This window comes from Pelobates fuscus, chromosome 6, assembly GCF_036172605.1.
Source record: "Pelobates fuscus isolate aPelFus1 chromosome 6, aPelFus1.pri, whole genome shotgun sequence".
Classification (NCBI taxonomy): Eukaryota; Metazoa; Chordata; class Amphibia; order Anura; family Pelobatidae; genus Pelobates; species Pelobates fuscus.
Window position 1 is genome coordinate 67,361,216 of NC_086322.1, and position 22,502 is coordinate 67,383,717.

At 40.5% G+C, this 22,502-nt stretch overlaps 1 protein-coding gene across 3 annotated transcripts in view; it reads right to left on the minus strand.

Moving 5' to 3' along the window:
- The window catches only part of LCORL (ligand dependent nuclear receptor corepressor like), a 97,304-nt gene that overhangs the window by 42,660 nt on the left and 32,142 nt on the right, over positions 1-22,502 (minus strand). For all 3 annotated transcript variants that reach the window (XM_063457812.1, XM_063457811.1, XM_063457813.1), the window contains exon 2: positions 10,773-10,838. In XM_063457812.1, coding sequence (XP_063313882.1) covers positions 10,773-10,838 — 66 coding nt within the window. The remainder of the gene's footprint in view (positions 1-10,772; positions 10,839-22,502) is intronic.

A 22,502-nucleotide genomic window follows, 5' to 3' on the forward strand; every position in this document is an offset into this window, starting at 1 on the left:
AAATAACATTAAAACCCTATAGGTACATTTGTATATGCCTAATTAGGCTTAGGGAATTTAAATTTTATTAAAACAAAGCTTTTGAAGGGATTTAATTACATTTGGACCCGATCACGTGATAGGGACACAGCGCACATGTGCAGATCGTCTAATGGGCGAAAATACTTCCTGGTATAGGAGGAGTGCTCAGTGATCGGCCAGGGACACAATGCTCTATGGGAAATGAAGTCCTGACGGTCACTGGGCGGCTCCTATAGTAAAATACATGCCGGGAATCTAGTTTTACAGTGTAAAGGAGACTTAACTAGAGTATAAAACCATATGTTAAAATACAGGCTATTTATACATAAGGGTTTTTATAGAAACAAAGGATGTCAGGAAGTAATGTTGAAGATATTATATGAATAAGAACATTGATATAATTATGTTATTGAAAATACTCTACAGAGAAAATAAAAATTAAAGTTAAAAATTGACAAGTGGTATAATTATACAAAATAAAAAGTTTATTATGTGATGAGGGTATTATAAATTAAGCATATCATAAAAAAATTGTGCAGATCAAAATCTGCATTAAGTCCATTTGGTATTAGGGTCTGTAACTTATAGACCCATTCCATCTCAGTTTTACCTAATATGTTTTTCATATCTCCTCCTCTCCAAGGTAAGGAGCATTTTTTTATTCTCATATATTTTAGCATTTTGGGATCTTTATTATGAATTAAGAAAGGTTTAGATAAAGAATGATTTAGATAACCATTTTTTATATTCCTACAATGCTCACCAAGTCTGATTTTTAAACATCTAGTGGTCATCCCAACATATTGGAAGCCACACGGGCATTCCAATAAGTAGATGACATTCTTGGTATTACATGTAATAAATTCTTTTATTTTGAAAGTGGTTTTGGTTTTGTTTGAGGTAAATTCTATTATTTTTGGTGGCATTGTAGGATCAGCTGTTTTGCACACAATACAGTTCTTGCATTTGTGAAAGCCTAGAGATTGGGGAAAAAAAGATACAAGATTATTTGATTTGGTTTCTTTGGTGAAATTGGTGGTTAAAATAAATTTAGGAAGGTTAAATAAAGGCGTATCCCAAGCAATTTTAACCAAACAAGAGTACAATTTTTTAAATAAAAAAATTTCCAAAAATTCCGGTAATATACTTCCTGCCAAAAATACACAAAAATGCTACTAATCCCCCAGGCAGACCAATAGTTTCAGGAATAGGTTCGCTTTTATGTAACCTATCCCAATATATAGACACTCTTTTACAACCTGCCGTTAAAAAAAATGAAACCTTACCTTCAAGACTCTATGTCCCTTTTAAACTTTTTAAATGATTTTAAATGGGACCCCAATTTTATTTTGGTCACTTGTGACGTCCAATCACTTTACACCATTATACCTCATAAAGTTGGATGTGAAGCCATTAAAAATATCTTAACAAAGGAAGATAGAATTCCGGAAGAACAAATTGATTTTATTCTAGAGGGTATTAATATTATTTTAAAAAATAATTATTTTTGGTTTTTAGATTCTTTTTACCTCCAAAGAAGAGGAACTGCTATGGGTACCAGGTTTGCCCCTAGCTACGCCAATCTGTTTATGGCAGATTGGGAATCTACAGCTATCTACAACGGAGATAATTTAAGGGCAAACCTGGTCTCATATTTTAGATATATTGATGATCTTTTTTATTTGGAATGGATCGGAAGACAATCTCATTTCTTTTTTTAACGTTCTTAACACTAATAACAGGGGCATAATTTTAACCCATGAATTTAGTAGAGAACAAATACATTCCCTAGATCTCAATATATTTATTAAAAATGGTAAAATAAATACAAAAACCTTTTTTAAAGAAGTCTGTGTCAATACAGTAATCGATAAAAATAGTTGCCACTACAAACCGTGGCTCGACAGCGCTCCGAAAAGCCAATTCCTTAGATTACGCAGAAATTGCACAGAACTAGAAAACTTTGAAGAACAAGCTAATGCCCTCAAAAATAGATTTATAGAGAAAAATTACCCAGAAAAAGACATACTTGAAAATATTAATGAGATAAAAAATAAAAACAGAGATGAGCTTTTAAAGTATAAACCCAAAATTAAAAATGACTCAATATCTCTTCCCATTATTTTCAACTATACCAACAAAAGTAAAGAAATAAAAAAGATTATCCAAAAACACTGGCATATTTTAGAACAAGATGAAAAACTCTCAAAAATTATTCCAAAAAAGCAGAGTATAATTTTTTTAGAGGGGCTCCTAACGTTAAATCTATTTTAACCACCAATTTCACCAAAGAAACCAAATCAAATAATCTTGTATCTTTTTTTCCCCAATCTCTAGGCTTTCACAAATGCAAGAACTGTATTGTGTGCAAAACAGCTGATCCTACAATGCCACCAAAAATAATAGAATTTACCTCAAACAAAACCAAAACCACTTTCAAAATAAAAGAATTTATTACATGTAATACCAAGAATGTCATCTACTTATTGGAATGCCCGTGTGGCTTCCAATATGTTGGGATGACCACTAGATGTTTAAAAATCAGACTTGGTGAGCATTGTAGGAATATAAAAAATGGTTATCTAAATCATTCTTTATCTAAACCTTTCTTAATTCATAATAAAGATCCCAAAATGCTAAAATATATGGGAATAAAAAAATGCTCCTTACCTTGGAGAGGAGGAGATATGAAAAACATATTAGGTAAAACTGAGATGGAATGGGTCTATAAGTTACAGACCCTAATACCAAATAGACTTAATGCAGATTTTGACCTGCACAATTTTTTTATGATATGCTTAATTTATAATACCCTCATCACATAATAAACTTTTTATTTTGTATAATTATACCACTTGTCAATTTTTAACTTTAATTTTTATTTTCTCTGTAGAGTATTTTCAATAACATAATTATATCAATGTTCTTATTCATATAATATCTTCAACATTACTTCCTGACATCCTTTGTTTCTATAAAAACCCTTATGTATAAATAGCCTGTATTTTAACATATGGTTTTATACTCTAGTTAAGTCTCCTTTACACTGTAAAACTAGATTCCCGGCATGTATTTTACTATAGGAGCCGCCCAGTGACCGTCAGGACTTCATTTCCCATAGAGCATTGTGTCCCTGGCCGATCACTGAGCACTCCGCCTATACCAGGAAGTATTTTCGCCCATTAGACGATCTGCACATGTGCGCCTTGTACCGATCACGTGATCGGGTCCAAATGTAATTAAATCCCTTCAAAGGCTTTGTTTTAATAAAATTTAAATTCCCTAAGCCTAATTAGGCTTATACAAATGTACCTATATGGTTTTAATGTTATTTTGCGATGCATCACATGATCGGGACCAAAAGTAATGAGATCCTGTTAAAATCCTTTTAATACTTTTTTTTTAAAGCTTCGTTTTAGTAATATTTACATTTCTTAAGCCTAATTAGGCTCATATAAATGTACCTATATGGTTTTAATGTTATTTTTAAAATGTACTGAAAGTTTTGTTTCTAATACTTGTTTGTGATTGGTGCACTTAAATTTTGGCACCATATTCAACCTCTGTAAACTTATATATTTAGTTCCTTGCCATGTGTACTGTTCTTTTACCATTTTGAGAAAACCCCAAAGGTGAAACGCGTAAATGGTTTTAATAAGTATTTTAATCAATAAAAGTTATTTTTGGTTACCTTTTATACTAGGACCAATTGTATACTTATTTTTTATTGTATTTTATACACTTTCTACTCATGGCATTTTTATTAATTTTTATATTACTATTCTATAGTTTTATTATTATTTTTATCCTATTTTTTTTATTTTATTATCTACTCGGAGTGTATCCCGTCAAAAGAAATCCTTAGGTGGGGATAATTCCACCAGTGCTGTGGCAATAGAGCAGTACTTGTCTGCTCTATTCTTGTAAGTATAATTCTTTTAAATATATTATCTTGTTGTTCACACTGAGAGCACTATTTGCGGTTTTATATATATTCCGTGGACATCTACCATCCAATACCGGAAAGACGGACCTATCTCCCCAGCACTACAGAAGAACTCATATCTGAGTAGGTCCTAGCCTGCACTACAGGAATTCCAAGCCGGATAGACGGACCAACCATCTAAGTACATCCGATAGTGGGGATCAAACCACTAAGTGTCTTTTCTCCTAGAGCTGGCTAAAGCTCCAACAAATGTGAGTGAAATACATTTCCTTTGAATATATACCACATCTGGACATACAATATTTCACCATTGGTAGCTTTTCCTTTTCTCTTTTATCTTCACATAAATGGACTACCTACCATACGGACGGAGCAACACTTGAGGATTATTACACACCAGTGAGACTGTTTCAATTTATATCTATTCTATATATTTTTTTATATACATCCGGATGAACGTTACTTGATTTTACTATTATTGCTTATTATATCTATATATATTTTTTACTTCTTTAGTTAAAGCGCAGCCCTTGACCCCCATTCTTGCATTTTCTTGTTTTCAATAAAGGGTTTCCCGAGGGATTTCCCTTTTAGGGTTGCTGCTTAATTGAATTAGCGCAGACTCTTCCTTTTTGTTTTGTAATGTAAGTTGCCATAATACAGACACTCACTCGAGTATAAGACAAGTGGTTTTTTTTTCAGCACAAAAAAATGTGCCGAAAAACTTGTCTTATACTCTAGTATATACGGTACTTTCATTAGTCCCTGGCCGTATGCCTATCCCATGCTTAAACTCCTATACTGTGTTAACATCTACCACTTCAGCTGGAAGGCCATTCCATGCATCCACTACTCTCTCAGTAAAGTAATACTTTGTGATATTTTTTAAAACGTTGCTCCTCTAATTTAAGACTAAATTGTTGTGGTATTTTTTCTTCTTTTAAATATAGTCTCCTCCTTTACTGTGTTGATTCCCTTTATGTATTTAAAGGTTTCTATCATTATACATGTTAAGTTCCTTTAACCTTTCCTTGTACGTTTTATCCTTCAATCCATGAACCAGTTTAGTAGCCCTTCTCTGAACTCTCTCTAAAGTATCAATATCATTCTGAAGATACGGTCTCCAGTACTGCGTACAATACTCCAAGTGAGGTCTCACCAGTGTTCTGTACAATGGCATGAGCACTTCCCTCTTTTTACTGCTAGTACCTCTCCCTTTACAACCAAGCATTCTACTAGCATTTCCTGCTGCTCTATTACTTGGTCTGCCTACCTTTAAGTCATCTGAAATAATTACCCCTAAATCCCTTTCCTCAGATGTGGAGGTTATGACTATCAAATATTCTGTACTCTGCCCTTGGGTTTTTACGTCCAAGATGCATTATCTTGCACTTATCCACATTAAAATGTCAGTTGCCACAACTCTCACCAGTTTTCAAGTTTACCTAAATCATTTGCCGTTTGGCTTATCCCTCCTGCAACATCAACCCTGTTACATATCTTAGTATCATCAGCAAAAAGACATACCTTACCATCAAGACCTTCTGCAAGATCACCAATAAAAATCTTAAAGAGAATGGGTGCAAGTACAGATCCCTGAGGTACCCCACTGCTGACAAGCCCAAGCTTCGAATATACTCCATTGACTACAACCCTCTGTTGCCAGTCACTCAGCCACTGCCTTACCAATTCAACAATATTGGAATCCAAATGTAAAGATTGCAGTTTATTGATAAGCCATCTATGTGCAACAGTGTCAAAAGCCTTACGGAAATCTAGGCAAGCAATGTCTACTGCACCACCCTGATCTATTATATTAGTAACCCAATCAAAAAAAATCAATAAGATTCGTTTGGCATGATCTCCCTGAAGTAAACCCATGTTTTCTCTGATCTTGAAATCCATTTAATTTTAGATGTTCAACAATCCTATCCTTTAACATGGTTTCCATTACTTTCCCTACTACTGAAGTAAGGCTTACTGGCCTATAGTTGCCGGACTCTTCCCTACTACCTTTCTTGTGAATGGGCACAACATTTGTTAACTTCCAATCTTCTGGGACTACTCCTGTTAACAATGATTGGTTAAATACATCTGTTAACGGTTTTGCTAGTACACCACTAAGTTCTTTTAATAACTTTGGGTATATTCCATCAGGTCCCATTGACTTATTTGTATTTACTTTTGACAGTTGAAATAGAATCTCTTCCTCTGTTAACTCACATGCAACAAATTACCGTATTTTTCGCTCCATAAGACGCACCTCACCATAAGACGCACCTAGTTTTTAGAGGAAGAAACCCAGAAAAAAAATATTCTGAAGAAACTGCCCCATAGTGTTTCTTACTATGGGACAGTTTGTACAGAATATTTTTTTTCTCCCCTGTCCCATAGTGCCCCCCCCCTCCCCATAGACTTCAATCTCCCCCCCCTCCCCATAGACTTCAATCTCCCCCCCCTCCCCATAGACTTCAATCTCCCCACCCCTCCCCATAGACTTCCATCCCCACCCCTCCCCCATAGACTTCCATCCCCACCCCTCCCCCATAGACTTCCATCCCCACCCCTCCCCATAGACTTCATCCCCCTCCCTCACTGTCCCCCTCCCCTTGTCCTATAATTACTTACCTGTCTTGCAGCGTTGGCCGGAAGCACAGGGCGCACCGCGGTAGTGGAACATTTTTATTTCATGTTCCGGTTTCTGGTGGGACTGAAAGGAAGTGCGCACTCAGCTTGTGCACACTTCCTTTCAGTCCCGCCGGAAACCGGAACATGAAATTCAAGTTCCACTACCGCGGTGCGCCCTGTGCTGCCGGCCAACGCTGCAAGACAGGTAAGTAAAGCTTCATATTCGCTCCATAAGACGCACAGACATTTCCCCTCACTTTTGAGGGGAAAAAAAACTGCGTCTTATGGAGCGAAAAATACGGTACTCATTTGTCCTTTTTTATAACAGGCCACTTTCCTTAATTTTCATCTGTAAATACTGAACAAAAATATTAATTGAGGCAGTCAGATAGACCTTTATCCTCTTCTACATACCTTCTTTTGTTTTTAATCAAACTAATCCTTGTTTTAACTTTCCTTTTCTTATTTATGTATCTAAAAATGTTTTGTCCCCTTTTTTTTTTAACCAACTGCTATTTTATCTTCTGTGTGTGATTTGGAAGCTCTTATAACTTGCTTAGCCTCTTTCTGCCTAATCTTATAGATCATTCTGCCTTCCTCAACCTGATTTTTTTTTTTTTTTTAAATATATATATATACACACACACACACACATATATACACACACACACACACACACACACACATATATACACACACACACACACACACACACACACATATATATATACACATGCCCACACACGGTCAGGAGGGCTGCACTCACCTAAACATGCATTTATTCATGGATTTATTACAGGGTGCTACTGAGACCAAAATACAAAATATACAGATCAGTGCACTCGCTTATTAACTAAACAGTGATTTCAAATCGTAAAAAGTACTACTTAAAAACACCTCACCTAGGTAAAAAATAATAATGGGTTTTTTACCTAGGTGAGGTGTTTTTAAGTAGTACTTTACGATTTGAAATCACTGTTTAGTTAATAAGCAAGTGCACTGATCTGTATACTTTGTATTTTGGTCTCAGTAGCACCCTGTAATAAATCCATGAATAAATGCATGTTTAGGTGAGTGCAGCCCTCCTGACCTTGTTTATAATTATAGGGGTCTAGGCCAACCCCTGGGTTTTGCACCCCTCCCTGCCACAGGTGACTCATTCCAGGATCCTATTTAGCCTTGACTTGCAGAGAGTCCCAGTAAGGAAGCATTTCCCAAGTAAGTGGATTAATCTCATAAGAGCAAGCATTAGGCTGCTAGAGTAGGACCTGCCAAGAATGGGGTACTTTGATGCAGTTGGCAGGCTTATGCAATGTATGATCATATAATGTAACCAAACCCCCATTATTATTTTTTACCTAGGTGAGGTGTTTTTAAGTAGTACTTTTTACTATTTGAAATCACTGTTTAGTTAATAAGCGAGTGCACTGATCTGTATATATATATATATAATTACTAAAGCTAACTTTTAGTTTACTATTTTGGCCACATCTTCGGGGTACCACAGTGGTTTATTGAATTTTTTGCTTTTACTGACAAGCCTAATGCAATTTTCTGTTGCCTTCAGCAGTGCAACTTTTAAGTAATCCCATTTCTCTTGGACTCCATTTAAATTGCTCCAGTCTGATAATTACTCCTTTACACATATTCTAATTTTAGAAAAGTCTGTTTTGTGTGGTGTGACTCAGTCACTGTTCTTATATTAAACCACACTGACTGATGATCACTGGATCCTAAACTTTCACCTACAGTAATATCGGATACCAAATCTCCATTTGTTAACACTAAATCTAGTATGGCCTCTTTACGAGTTGGCTCCTCCTTGTTTTAGAGACAATCACAATAGGGAGTTTAGATACACGAAAAGTGTTTTAAACGACGCTGGACGTCCTCACGCTATGCACCTCCAGCGTCGCCGGAATCCCCACAGGAAAGCATTGAACAATGCTTTCCCATGTGGAGGTCTAATGCGCATGCTCGGCCATTGCCGCGCATGCGCATTAAGTCTCCCCCCCACCGGCTGATCGCTGGGGGAGGAGTGTGGGCGGAGCCTGACCCAGCACTGAGTGACATCTGCACAGGATTTAGGTAAGCAACATAGATAGGGGTGGAAGGGAGAGGGACACTACAGTGCCAGGAAAACAGATATGTTTTCCTGGCACTGGAGAGTTCCTTTAACTACTCATTAGGGTCTAAATAAAAACTCCAATCACTTTTTCAAATAGAAAGGAGGGGAAAAACATATGAAACCCATCAATTTAGTGCAAGACATGGAAGATGTCAGCTCCTTTACATTGGCAGTATATGTTTACTCCACTTGTACACCACTAGGTATTTAGCTGGGAGAAAGAATACACACATATATAAATATTTTATAATCCGATTTTAGCTGACTTTTAGTGTGTGTTTCTATTAAATTCTGTGATCTTTGAAGCAGCTGTTTAGTGAATGAGTCGGTGCGCTGGATCTTGTATGATCTCTATATTCCCAGTAGAAACACTGGACAGATCTTGACACTAGGGATCGACCGATTATCGATTTTACCGATATTAATGGCCTATATTCTGTATTTTCGGCAATATCGGTATCGGCCAATATAGCCGATAAAACCTCCTAGGACCGCCAGGCTCATTACAAGCCCGGCGGTCCCGGGGGTGCCCCACAGGAAGCCGTTTCTTACCTTTCTTGCAGCTCCTTGGTAACCCGCGGCAACGCTCCACGCGGCACTAAGGGCTGCAAGATTTACACAGGGAGCTGGAGGAGCTGCAAGAAAGGTAAGAAACAGCTTCCTGCGGGCCCCCCCAGTCCTTAACAAGCCACCGGACCACCAGGGAATACTATATCCCCCCTTCCTGGTAAGAAGCAGGGAGGGGGGACTAAACAAAACCAATATATTTACACAAATTACATCACTATACACACTACACAAACACTCACTGCATTCACTATACACACACTACACAAAACACACACACTTTGCACTATATATAGACACACTACACAAACACTCACTGCATTCACTATACACTACACAAATACACACTGCATCCATTATATACACACACTACACAAATACACACTGCATCCACTACACACACACTATACCAACACACACAGCTCCCTTGTCTAAACACGCTTCATCCACTACATGTGGCATGTATATTTTGTGCATTTACCTTTAGAATTAGTTTATTTTTTCAAAAAAATGGTAAATGTACAGAATATCAGCAAGTTATCGGCTATCAGCCTGAAAGTTCACAGATTATCGGCTCTAAAAAAATCAATATCAGTCGATCCCTACTTGACACATGGGGGGACTTGGAGGACACAGAGTCAGAAGTACCATATTTAAAAACAAAAACAAACATACCACAAGCCAGTAAAAACCAAAGAAAAACATGTTACTTGCGCTCTCTCCTTTATCCCTATGTATTTTTAAAACAAATGAAGGTCTTTTAGTTACCTCCAATGGCCATGAGAGGTTGAGCCCATCTGCCACATCAAGGCAGACCCCCCTAGGTGGGTCCTAACTCTAACCATTCACCTTGCTTCCTTGAGCCTCTGGCAAAAATCTCTAATGAGACAGAAAGGGGTATTTTTTATATACACCCCTATACATTATTAACCCTTAATAGGGAACACATGGGATGGGCGGCTGCATTGTAACAAGGCTGAGTAATACAAAAATTGGATACAAATGCAGAAAGAAAAGTCCTGCGCTCAACTCCCATCACTACTGGGCGGCTGCAATGACTACAGTACACATCAGCCCCAATACATAGTAAAAACCAAACAAAAACATGTTACTTGCGCTCTACTTTATCCCTATGTATTTTTAAAACAAATGGAGGTCTTTTAGTTACCTCCAATGGCCATTGGAGGTAACTAAAAGACCTCCATTTGTTTTAAAAATACATAGGGATAAAGGAGTGAGCGCAAGTAACATGTTTTTCTTTGGTTTTTACTATGTATTGGGGCTGATGTGTACTGTAGTCATTGCAGCCGCCCAGTAGTGATGGGAGTTGAGCGCAGGACTTTTCTTTCTGCATTTATACCACAAGCCAGGGACAGTCATTTTAGCCCATATTTCACATGAGCGAGCGTCTCAACTGTTGGAATAAATCTACATATATTTATTTACTGGATCTAAAATGATGAAAGTGAAATATAATCATACCATCAAACAAACTGAGGTCTCTACGTAATCCTGGTCCATACAGCCCTTCTAAGATGCTCTCGAAACCTGTTAGGGTAGAAAGACATTATTATGAAAACAGCTATTTGATGCAGCCCTTCATTAATTTTCAAATATGTAAATATATAACAAAGAATATGCAAAAATACTGCCAGCCAGGTGAAACTGAAAAGCCATCTTTGACTGGGATGACTGAGGAACATGGGGGTAACTGCTGTTTTATGCAGTATGGGGGAGTTGTAATGGGTGTGGGTATGTTTTTTTTTTTTTGGTTCAGGTTACCTGTAAAGCAACTACCCATGTTTCTATACTCTTCCAATTTGTAATAAACATAGACCATCTACATTTTATATAATACATACAATGCATTCAGAAAATATGCAGACCTCTTTCCACTCCCCACTCCCCAAATTTGTTTGTTGCAGCCTTATGCTACAATTGAATTTTGAAAAACAAAAATGAAAAAACAACGCTTATTAAAAAGAAAAACTGAAATATCACATTGACATAAGTATTCAGATCTTCTCTGGATCATCTCTGTGAGGTTTCTATACTTTGATTGGAGTCCACCTGCATCAAATTCAATTGATTGTACATTTAGAAAGCGCAAAAAAAACAAAAACCTGTCTACATAAGGTCCCAACAGATATAAATGCATATTCAGGGGGAAAAAAAAAAATGCCAGGAGGTCAAAGGGTACTACTGCCTGCAGAACTCAGACAGGATTGAGTCAATGCACATCTGGGGAAGGCTACAAAAATTGTCAGCTGAACGGAAGTTTTCCCAAGAGCACAATGGCCTCCCAAACAAGAATTATGGAACAACTATGAGCGGACCATAAGTCCAAACTGAGCAATTGGGCGAGAACAGTTTTTGTAAAGAACCAGATTAACACTCTGGGAGATGGGAGAAACTTGTGAAATTACAATATCAGCACTGCACCAATCTGGCCATTATGCCAGATGGAAACCTCTCCACAATGCAAGACACTTGAAAGCCACATGGAATTAGCACTCAGTTTGTGAAAAATTAGATTTTCTGGCCTGATGACAAGAAGATCGAACTGTCTGCCTCAAGTCAAAGCATGTCATGAGGAAACCAGGCATAGCTGCTCATCACCTGCACAATACAATCCCAACAGTAGAGCATGGTGGTTGCAGCATTATGGTTTGGAGGCCTTTTTCAAGGTTTGGAACTGTTAGACAGGTAAGGATTGTGGAAAACTGAATACAGAGATATCCTTAATGAAAACATGGTTCAGAGCGCCCAGAACCTCTGATTGGGACGAAGGTGCACATGCCAACAGGACAATAACCCTAAGCACACAGCCAGACAACTCAAGAGTGGATTAGGGACAACTCTGCGAATGTCCTTCTGCAGTGCAGCCAGAGCACAAAATTAAACCCAATCCAATATCTCAGGAGAGATATGAAAACTGCTGCAAAATCTGTTGCATGATTCCCAAAAAGACAAGGTTGTATTTAAGTACCAATTGTGCTTCAACTAAGTACCAAATGTGCTTCAACTCTGGATCTGAGTACTTGTATCAATGTGAGAATTTATTTATTATTTCTGTTTACTATACGTTTGTCAGAATTAAGTTTTTTTGCTTTGTTTTTTGTATTGGGTATTGAGTGTATTAACTGTAGATTCATGTGAATAATAAGTTAAAGGATCACTGTAGTGTCAGGAATACAAACTCGTTTTCCTAACACTATACAACCCCTGTGGCGCGCGTATTCAAACAGTCCATAGGAAAGCCTTTCTCAATGCTATTTTATGGACGTTCTGCGCGCTGGATGCAAATTTCGCATCCAGCGTCTCAGAAGCGCCTCTAGTGGCTGTCAGGAAGACAGCCACTAAAGGCTGGATTAACCCTGAAATGTAAACATAGCAATTTCTCTCTAGGGACCCTTTAGGTACTCTAACTGCCCTCCTTCTTTGTTCCTTTCTTTACATCTACATACGTACCCCTTCTTTTCCTTACGATGCCCTTGCCTCGCAAGCATTATCTCCAAAATAAAGGAGTGGGAAAGTATGAAACAAACAAATACCATGACACAACTCATGCTCACGAAGGAAACCACAGGCACAGGTGCATGATAAGAAATGTTTTGCATGTTGTACTACCATAACTGTGATGTGTTGGTGAAAAACAAACAACGAAAAAACAAATACATAAGCAAACACGTACAATGAGATATCCTGTCTGGATCTGAAAAAGATGTATATATGTGCAAAATAAATCTGTATGTACCTCTGGAGGCCTGCGTGTCTACCACTATATCTCATTCTACTTTAATAAAAATAAAAAAAAGATCTACCACAAAAAAACAAAACAAAAAAAATAAAAAAAAATAGATTTTTGCCCCCAATTCCTTCTCTTTCCACATGCAGCTGCACAAACTCACACTTCGAGGCTTATTCTCTAAACACCAAAATGTTATTGAAACTAAGAACCTTTTTAAATCTACCGTTTTACTTAATTTGGCTATAATCACAGTTTGGGCATCTAAGTCCAAATTTTGCAATTTAGTTTTCAATTCGGTATTCAGTGAATAAACCCAGTTATATATTAAAAAACACAAAATGTTGATACATTCTCCCTTACATTAAAATGATTTGTGAACATAACATGCCATTTACTCCTAAAATTACACTTCAAAGATGAGACTTCTGTTGAACAACTCAACATGTTTTTCCTTGATCTGTATTTGATTATATGTATAGCTCCACTAAACCTGTAAGCAACTGACCACTTATCACTTGTGTTTCCATAGGAACGGTTGAATAATGTATATGACACAAATACTGTTTCCATGGAATCAAGACATTTCTTAATACCTATATAAGGTAGGTGAAAACATTTATGTGGAAGAACTGGAAGACAAAAAAGGCTTGTGCTGCATTTTGTTCTTACACCAGAACAGAACATTTGAGACTTTCAATGTAGGTTTTTATCGAGTCTAGTAAACAGAGACATAATGATTATATTCTGTGATTCTACTTTTTTAATGGAAATGTAAAGCAATGTTTTTACAAATACAAAAATAAAGACTATTACTGTGCAGTCATAGTATTAGATGAATTAACCCCTGCAGGGCTGTCACAATGGTACATTTGCCCGAATGGCTCAAGGTGTTCATCTGTGTTACCAGGCACCTCTTTAATCCATAGAAATCTAAAACAACTGAAGTAGAAAACACGAAGAGAGCTACAAAGACAATGGAAAAGTCTTCAACAATAAAACAAAACAAACAAGCGTTATGCTTATACACTGATCAGACAACATATTTAAACCCACTGACAGGTGTACTGAATAACATTGATTATATCATAACAATGGCATCTGTAAAGGGGTTGGATATTAAGCAGCAAATGTACAGCCAATTCTTGAATTTTATATACGGAAAGCAGGAAAAATTGGCAAACTAAAAAAATCTGAGTGACTGACAAGGGCCAAATTGTGGTGGCTTGATGATGGGATCAGAGCACAAAACGGCTTGTGGGGTTTTTAAGATATGTAGTGGTTAGTAACTAGTACCTACCACAAGTGGTTCAAGTTAAGACAATCTGTGATCCAGTGTCAAGGTCATGAGCACCCAAGGCTTACTGGTGCACATGGGGAGCAAAAGCTAGCTTGTCTGGTCTAACCTCACTGTAGCTTAAATGGCTGAAAACCGTAATGCTGGCCATGCAATAATTACAATTTTATTAAAGGACACGGAGGCTCTTATTAGGCTTATCTCATTCTTTTATTCCTCAGCAGCAAAGAAAAGCCAAGGTGTTTATTTGTAGAAAAAAAAGAAACATGCATAACTACCCTCACAGGGTTAACATTACATCATTATCTCCTAACCAATAGGAACAGTCTTTTTTTAAATATTTATTGAGGTTTTTCGTGACAGAAGTTAAACATTGTGTGAAGGCATAGAGACGTCAAACATTCTAGCTTTAAACATTTGCCTATACCATTGCAAGAAAATACATGTTGAACATTTCACATACTCGTCTATTGACAGGTAAGGTTACATAGTATCGCCATGTATGGCGTTTGCGTAGTATGTAGTCAGCGTGTCTTCCATAATTATACGTGCCTTATGTTCAAGAGAAGAGAGGGATCAGGAAGTGGGAAGGAGTGAGGGTAAGGGAGGTACCTGAAATAGGACGAGGTGCATCCAGATATAGGAAACTAGAGTAGAATGGAATTGAGTAAGATATATAGGCTCCCTGACATCGTCACTCTCCCTCTTGATTTAATGTAGGCCCAACATCATTCGCTTACATATGCTCTGGGGTCGGCTTTTGGTGTTGCTTGGATGTGTGTGTGGTAAGATCCAGTAAAGTATCTAACCATCTGGTAGTATCTATTTAGAGACGTGGGCAAGGGAAAAAGGAGGGGGGGGTGAGGGTGCATCGATCATGTACCCACCATGCGAGGGATGTGGTCAAGCTGTAGTGTTGTGTTGGAATGTGCATTGGCCTCGCCACGGGAGTTCGACGCCCCCGCGTGCGACGTTGTCCCAAACGCCCCTATCCCCGTGTGTTTTGTGCTATGAAGACAAACCATGGATACCATCGCTCTGCATGCTTTCCTCCCCTATCTTGCAAGGACGCCTGCAACGCCTCAGCCGCCTGGATATCCTCAACTCTGCGAATCCATTCTTCCTCTGCTTCCAGTATAGTGGTATTAAGGATTTGGCAGTGTTTAAGAGATGTCGGAACAGTCCTTTTCTTATCTCTTCATGTAACCTCCTCCTCTTCCTCTTTCTTGATGGCTGCCTCAGCTAAGTACACCTTTGCTTTTTCCTTACAACATTGTGATTATTAGCTGTGCATATTTGGATTGAATTACTGTTTTTTATTGCTTATTTTGCTCCAAAACACCTTGGGAGTTTTGTTTTCACCTCCCTGAGGGTCTTCCCTCCGTCAGGAAGCCTTTTCCCGCTTTTCCCCGCCTCCCCCCGGCGGGTGTACCGGTCCCGCAGACTCTACCGGGTAGTTTATTACCCTCTTCCCCCCCCCCCCCCCCGATCGCACAACACGGGGAATCCTCTAGGAATCCGCCGAAACCCCTCGGCGCGCATGCATGGCACGCGCATGCGTGGTCTGTCGCACAGAACAGCATCCATTTAAAGGGGCGGCGATACAATATTTTGCCGCTCTTTTTTCCACCTCAGCTTGCACAGCGCATTAAGAAGGCGCCAGCTGATTGGTTTAATAGCTTGCCTGTCAGCTTGCCAGTGCTCCCAGAGGCCATTCCTGAGGGAACACTCGGTAAGCTGACAGTGCAAGTTTTTGTCTCTGTTGCCTTGTCTCCTGCCTTTTATTAACCTTTAAACTGTTGCAGCAGAAGGTTAATTACCTGCCTTATTAACTGCTACTGCAGAAGGTTACCTGCCTACCTTTTTGTTTAGCTACTGTGTCACTCACTCTTAGCTACCCCAAGATGCAGACCCCTAGCAAATATTCTGCCCCTGGCCCCAGTGATAAGGGGGATGCCAAAGCCCACCACAGACCCACGGTGTCTGAACCCTTAACCCTGCAAGGGGACATGGTGACCCCTCTGGAGCACCTGGACTCAGGAGTTTCACTCGCTCCTAGACGCCACCATGTCAAAATCAGTCACCCAGGCTATTTATACCGCAATGGGGATTATGTCTGACAACATATCACACTCCATTTCGAACGCCATTAAGGCATCCAACCCCAAAATAACTCACGCCAGGGCCGCAGATGAGGCCCCTTTACACAGAGAGGGCCGTAAAGCCACGAGCAAAACCCACAACATGGGAAAACATGCCTCCAAAAACGAACTGACGGACAGGGTACGTCCTGTCACACCTGAGGTCGTGGGGCCCCCACGAAAACGAGCCACCCGCCAGGTAAAAGCGGCGCGGACATGGAAATGGGCAAAAGCCCTAACAGACTCTTCCGACTCGGGTTCGGATGTTGAGGAGGTTTCAAGCGAGTCAGACGAAGTCGACTCAAATGAATGGGAGGGTTCCTCCCCGAGCCATAGTCCAGCACGCAAAACGACCAAACCCTTGTATGACACCGCGGATACATCCGCTATCCTGGACCCCCAGGGCGAACCTTTGTTCGACCCTGATACACTACAGAACCCTAGGTGGGCCGAATGGTATCCGACCGATCATGTGGCACGGTACATAGCAGCCAGAATCCGTAAGCCCTTGGATAAAGCCACCAGGCAAAAACTGCGGGCAGAATGCTCACGCCCAACAGTGCCCGATATGGCCTGCGCCACGCCAGACATAGATCCCAAAATAGCACACTTCCTAGGAAAATCTGTCTGGAAAGCAAAAAAGGGACTTGATTACTCCCTACACCATTGCCAGGATAAAGTGCTGGATACACTAGACCTAGTGCCAAGATTTTTGAATTGGTCAAGGCGGCTTTAAATTAGGGGACACCTCTTTATTTATTAGCCATTAGAGGCTGGGCCCAGAGATCTATATGCCTCATCGGCAACGCAAATGCTGCGCTAGCCACCGAAAGGCGCAAAACGATATTAATGAAAATCGAGCCCAAGCTCGTTAACATGGCCCTCACCGAACCAGGTCCGCAAGCCAAGGGTCTCCTGTTCGGAGACAGTTTTGTTAAGGAACTGGGAACTTACGTGAGCACATTTACGGCCCTAGACAAGGCACAGACGAACATAAAACGAGTGTTCTCCCCTAGAGTTTTTGGGGCCGTCTGCCCAGCCGTTAATCCCGCGGTTCTTACCGGGGATACAGAGGTCCCGCCACGACTAGATTTCAGCCTCCAGAAACGAGAGCACCCTCACCCTTCTTTCCGATCAGGGCCAGACCATGGCAACCTCGAGGACCCAGAGGCAACTCAAACAGCAGACGACCTTATGGTGAGTGTACTGCCTTCCCCCTCCCCGGGGGAAGGCGACTGTGGGGGGCAGACTGTTACGCTTTAGAGAGACCTGGCAATAACGGACCGCAGACATATGGGTCCTCACTACTGTGGTGGGGTACAAACCCCTGTTCAAACAATCAGGCCGCACCGAATAGCATTCTCCGCGCGAGACGAGGCCTTAGTGAGCAAAGAGATTCTAACCCTACAAGAAAAAGGCGCCATATATCAGGTCCCATCACCCTCCCTTGGGTTAATGAGCAACCTATTCCTGGTAGCCAAGAAGGGCGGCGGAGTCCGCCCAGTCATCAACTTGCGGCCACTAAACGCATTTGTACGGTATCACCATTTCAAAATGGAGGGGTATCCACTGCCTGCGAGACCTGCTCAGATTAGGGGACTGGATGGTCAAACTGGACCTACAAGATGCCTATCTCACGATCCCTGTCACCACCTGCTTCAATTCCAATGGGAGAAGGAGACGTGGAGATTCCGATGCCTTCCCATTAGACTCTCGTCGGCTCCTTGGTGCTTCACCAAACTGCTGAAGCCGGTGGTCGCCTTGCTACGCAGCAGAGGCATACGAATGATCATTTATCTAGACGATATGCTGATCATGGCACAAGATGTTCGCCAACTTCGACAACACCTATCATGGGCACCGACGTTGTTACAAAACTTAGGATTTCTCATCAATTGGGAAAAAACGGTACTTACCCCATCCCAAACATAGAATTCCTTGGTTTCCACATAGACGCAATTACCGGGACACTCAGCCTACCGACAGAGAAAGTCAAACGCATCAAAAAGGAGATCCGCAGAACACTCACAAGACCAGTGTTAACACTACGGCAACTAGCCAGAATAATCGGACTCCTCTCAGCCTCCATCCAGGCAATCATCCCCGGGCCACTACACTACAGGGCCCAGCAACGACTAAAAGCCACACAACTACGCTCAGGGCACTCATACTCAGATTCTGTGCCACTCGACTACGCAGCCAAACAAGAACTCACATGGTGGCTACAACAGATGGAGGCATGGAACGGCAGGGCAATCTTCGGGACTGCCCCGGATTTCATCATAGAGTCCGATGCGAGCACACACGGTTGGGGAGCGCGATGCGGGCCTACCTCCACCGGAGGAATTTGGTCCTGCTCAGAGAAACTCCTACACATCAACGGCTTAGAACTAATGGCGGGATCATTTGCCCTGAAGAGCCTCCTCGGGGGCGCAACCAATTGCTCCATTGTCCTACGAATGGACAACATTTCAGCAGTCTGCTACATCAACCACCTCGGTGGCACGAAATCAAAGATTTTGACAGACCTGGCCAAGGAGTTCTGGCAACACTGCCTGGATCGCAATATTTCAGTCCAAGCGGAGTACATCCCGGGCATGTCCAACGTAATAGCGGACTGGCACTCCAGACATCTGCACGATGCCAGCGACTGGATCGCAGCGTGTTCTTACGACTCCAGACGCTCTGGGGCCCGATGCAAATCGACCTATTCGCATCTCGGTTGAACTCCCAACTCCCAACATTCTTCAGCTGGAGACCAGACCCAGACGCACTGGCAGCGGACGCTTTTCTCCAACGATGGCCGAACAACCGATTGTATGCCTTTCCCCCATTCTCCCTCATAGCTCGAACACTGGTGCACCTCGGACGTACCCAAGCGTCACTGGTCCTCGTAACACAGTTTTGTACAGCTCAATCATGGTTCCCAACACTCATGGAGATGTCCATAGACCTCCCGAGATTGCTTCCAGATGCCAGCAGGGCAACTCACACCCCCTGCTGGCCCAGGGACAATTCAAACTCTTAGCGTGGCTCCTTTCGTGAGACCCTGGATCGTACCAGAATCGAATTACTGGCAGGAGCTTGGGCACCTGGAACTAGACACTCCTACCTCTATGCCTGGAATGGATGGAGTAGTTGGTGCATGGAACAACAGGTGGATCCCGTACGTGCTCCTGTAAATTACCTGTTACGTTTCCTTACCAACCTGTATAATCAAGGCTTAGCCTACAGAACTATTAATGTCTACAGATAGGCGATTTCGTCAGGACATCGAGGAATAGAGGGAACCCCGATTGGTCAACAACTACTAGTATGCGGTCTTCTACGGGGAATTCGGTTTGCTCGTCCACCACAACCTCGATACACGTCACTGTGGGATGTCAATGCAGTCCTGAAACTGTTGGAATCTTGGCCACACAATGAAGCACTCACGCTTAAACAACTGTCAGCGAAACTGACCATGCTCCTTTGCCTGATCTCGTGCAAGAGGGTGTCCGATGTTAGAGCACTGGATGTTGATGCACGATCCTTTACCCCCACAGGAGTCTCATTCAACATCTCCAGGCGTACCAAGCCGTCAATTACATCAGTTTCATATCCTTCGTTCCCACATAACAGGAAACTCTGTCTAGTGGACTGTTTACGAGAATATGAGAAACGAACCTTGGGATTCAGGAACTCGACACACCCAGAATTGTTTTTGGCCATCAGACAACCTCACCAACCTGTATCCACGGTGACGCTCGCCCGCTGGGTGAAATGGATAATGGTTTTGACACACATAGATATCACTGTGTATGGCGCACACTCTACCAGAGGAGCCATGGCGTCAAAGGTTTTCAATTTAGGTTGTAGATTAGAGGACCTCTTGACAACAGCAGATTGGTCTCGTGAATCGACATTTAAGGAATACTATTTTCGACCTACAGACCATGTGTCGAGTATAGTTATCTCACAGCTTTGAACTAGCCTAATAAGAGCCTCCGTGTCCTTTAATAAAATTACCAGATTTGACTAATTACATGACTGATTCATTGAATCAATGAATCTCTATGAGGAAAGTTCAGTGTCTGCATACAGAGGGAAGAGATACAATGTTTTGAATGCATTTTATGCAGCCATGACCCAGGAAGGATCTCTAACCGCCATCTGAGAAGTGGCCACTGTAGTTATCACTAGGCTGTAATGTAAACACTGCATTTTCTCTGAAAAGACAGTGTTTACAGCAAAAAGCCTGAACGTAATGATTCTACTCAACAGAACAAATTCAATAAGCTGTAGTTGTTCTGATGACTATAGTGTCCCTTTAAATCACGTTTGTTTCGGTTTATGTAGCCCTAGTCACCTCCCCTTTCATTTTCAAGCAGATGTAACTTACTTTAAAAAAGTTTATTTCCTACTCCTTAAATTGAACTTTAAAAATCATATACGAAGGCTCCTGCAGAATCTAGCAAACTATTAACTGAGCCAGAGAAAATAAATGCTAAATTAAACTGAATTTGCAATAAAGGAAGTGTAAACATTAGATCTCTCATTACAGGAAGTGTTCAGGAAGGCTGTGTAAGTCACATGCGCAGAGGTATGCTTAGGGCTGCATAAACAAAACTGATTTGACTTCTAGATAGAGAACTGAGCAGTGAGACTGCAGTGGCATGATATCTACACTAAAACTCCTTCATTAAGCTAAAGTTGTTTTGGTGACTATGGTGTTCACTTGTACAATGAGATTGCTACATAACACACAAAAACTATAAAACAATGTAATTCTGCTCACCAACTTTTATTTTATGACTTGACAAGAAGTTAATAAAATTCACACAAAAAAAATGCATTCTAGTATGTGTAGTTGTATTGACTGATTGAAACACTAAGATCTCTAAAGCTACATATAAAATTTGACACTGCTGCCAATCTATTCCTTAATGTATTCTAGTAATCCCTTATGCTAGGATTTGCCTTGTGGGCTTCATGCACACTCTTTCCTAAACCAACCTCCTCAATAATTGTAAGAAAACTCCAGAGAAATGAAGGAAGACCTGGCATCTCAATTTAAACACTATGCTGATGCCAGATCATTTTATTATCCTGCAATCCTTTAATAAAATATACATTTACCGGGTAAAGGAGGCTGTGCAGTATGCTGCAAGTATCATGTAAAATGTGTAGGATATGCACCACAAACTGACAAATATTTCCAGAGTTTAGGAGACGAATTGCTATTCTTTATGAACAAACTATTAGTATGTACCAGCAGTAACCATTGTAGGTGCAACTTGGTTCCTGGCATTGGGTAAAAACAGACAATGGAAAAGGCACTTTAAGCATTACAGTCAATTGTGTCCTTGTCACCACATCTACAAACAGAAGGCCAGAAAAAGCTCTAAACGTGACAAGCACTTCCCAAAAGGCTAATAATACTCCCATTCCCAATGCCATGCCTACACCAGGATACAAGGTGCCTAGATATTTTAGACCAAATATTGCCCACCCTAATAATTCACCAATGGTTCCAAATGTCAGAGGAGATATATTGAAAAAATAAATAAATAAGATAAAATAAAAAAACAACACATGTACAAACACAATATGGGAAAAAGGTAAGGAAAATTTAAGTCTGAGTATAATCAAAACAAATCAGCAGTGTTTAGGAGTCCTCTAATTAGAGTATTTTCTTTGATATTGCAATGTTCTTCACATTTAACAAACAAATTCTGCAATGTCTGAAGTTACCAGAGAGAGAAAAAATAAAAAATAAAAAGTCGTTCTGGCAAGTCAAAATTTAACCCTGATGAGTGTGCTGTGGACACTCCAGGCTTGCAGTGGTGATTAACTTTTAAGACCTGGCTAGTAATTATAATGTCTTCTATATAGATAGAGACAAAAATATTGCTAGGATTATGGGCTGATATTTGCCATTTTGAAGAGTAAAACAGCTGTAAAACTCTTAAGGAGCTTAAAGCGGCACTTTCATGGGCGAATCCCATTTCTTTTTTTTTTTTTTAACCCCCCTCCCGCCTCCACTA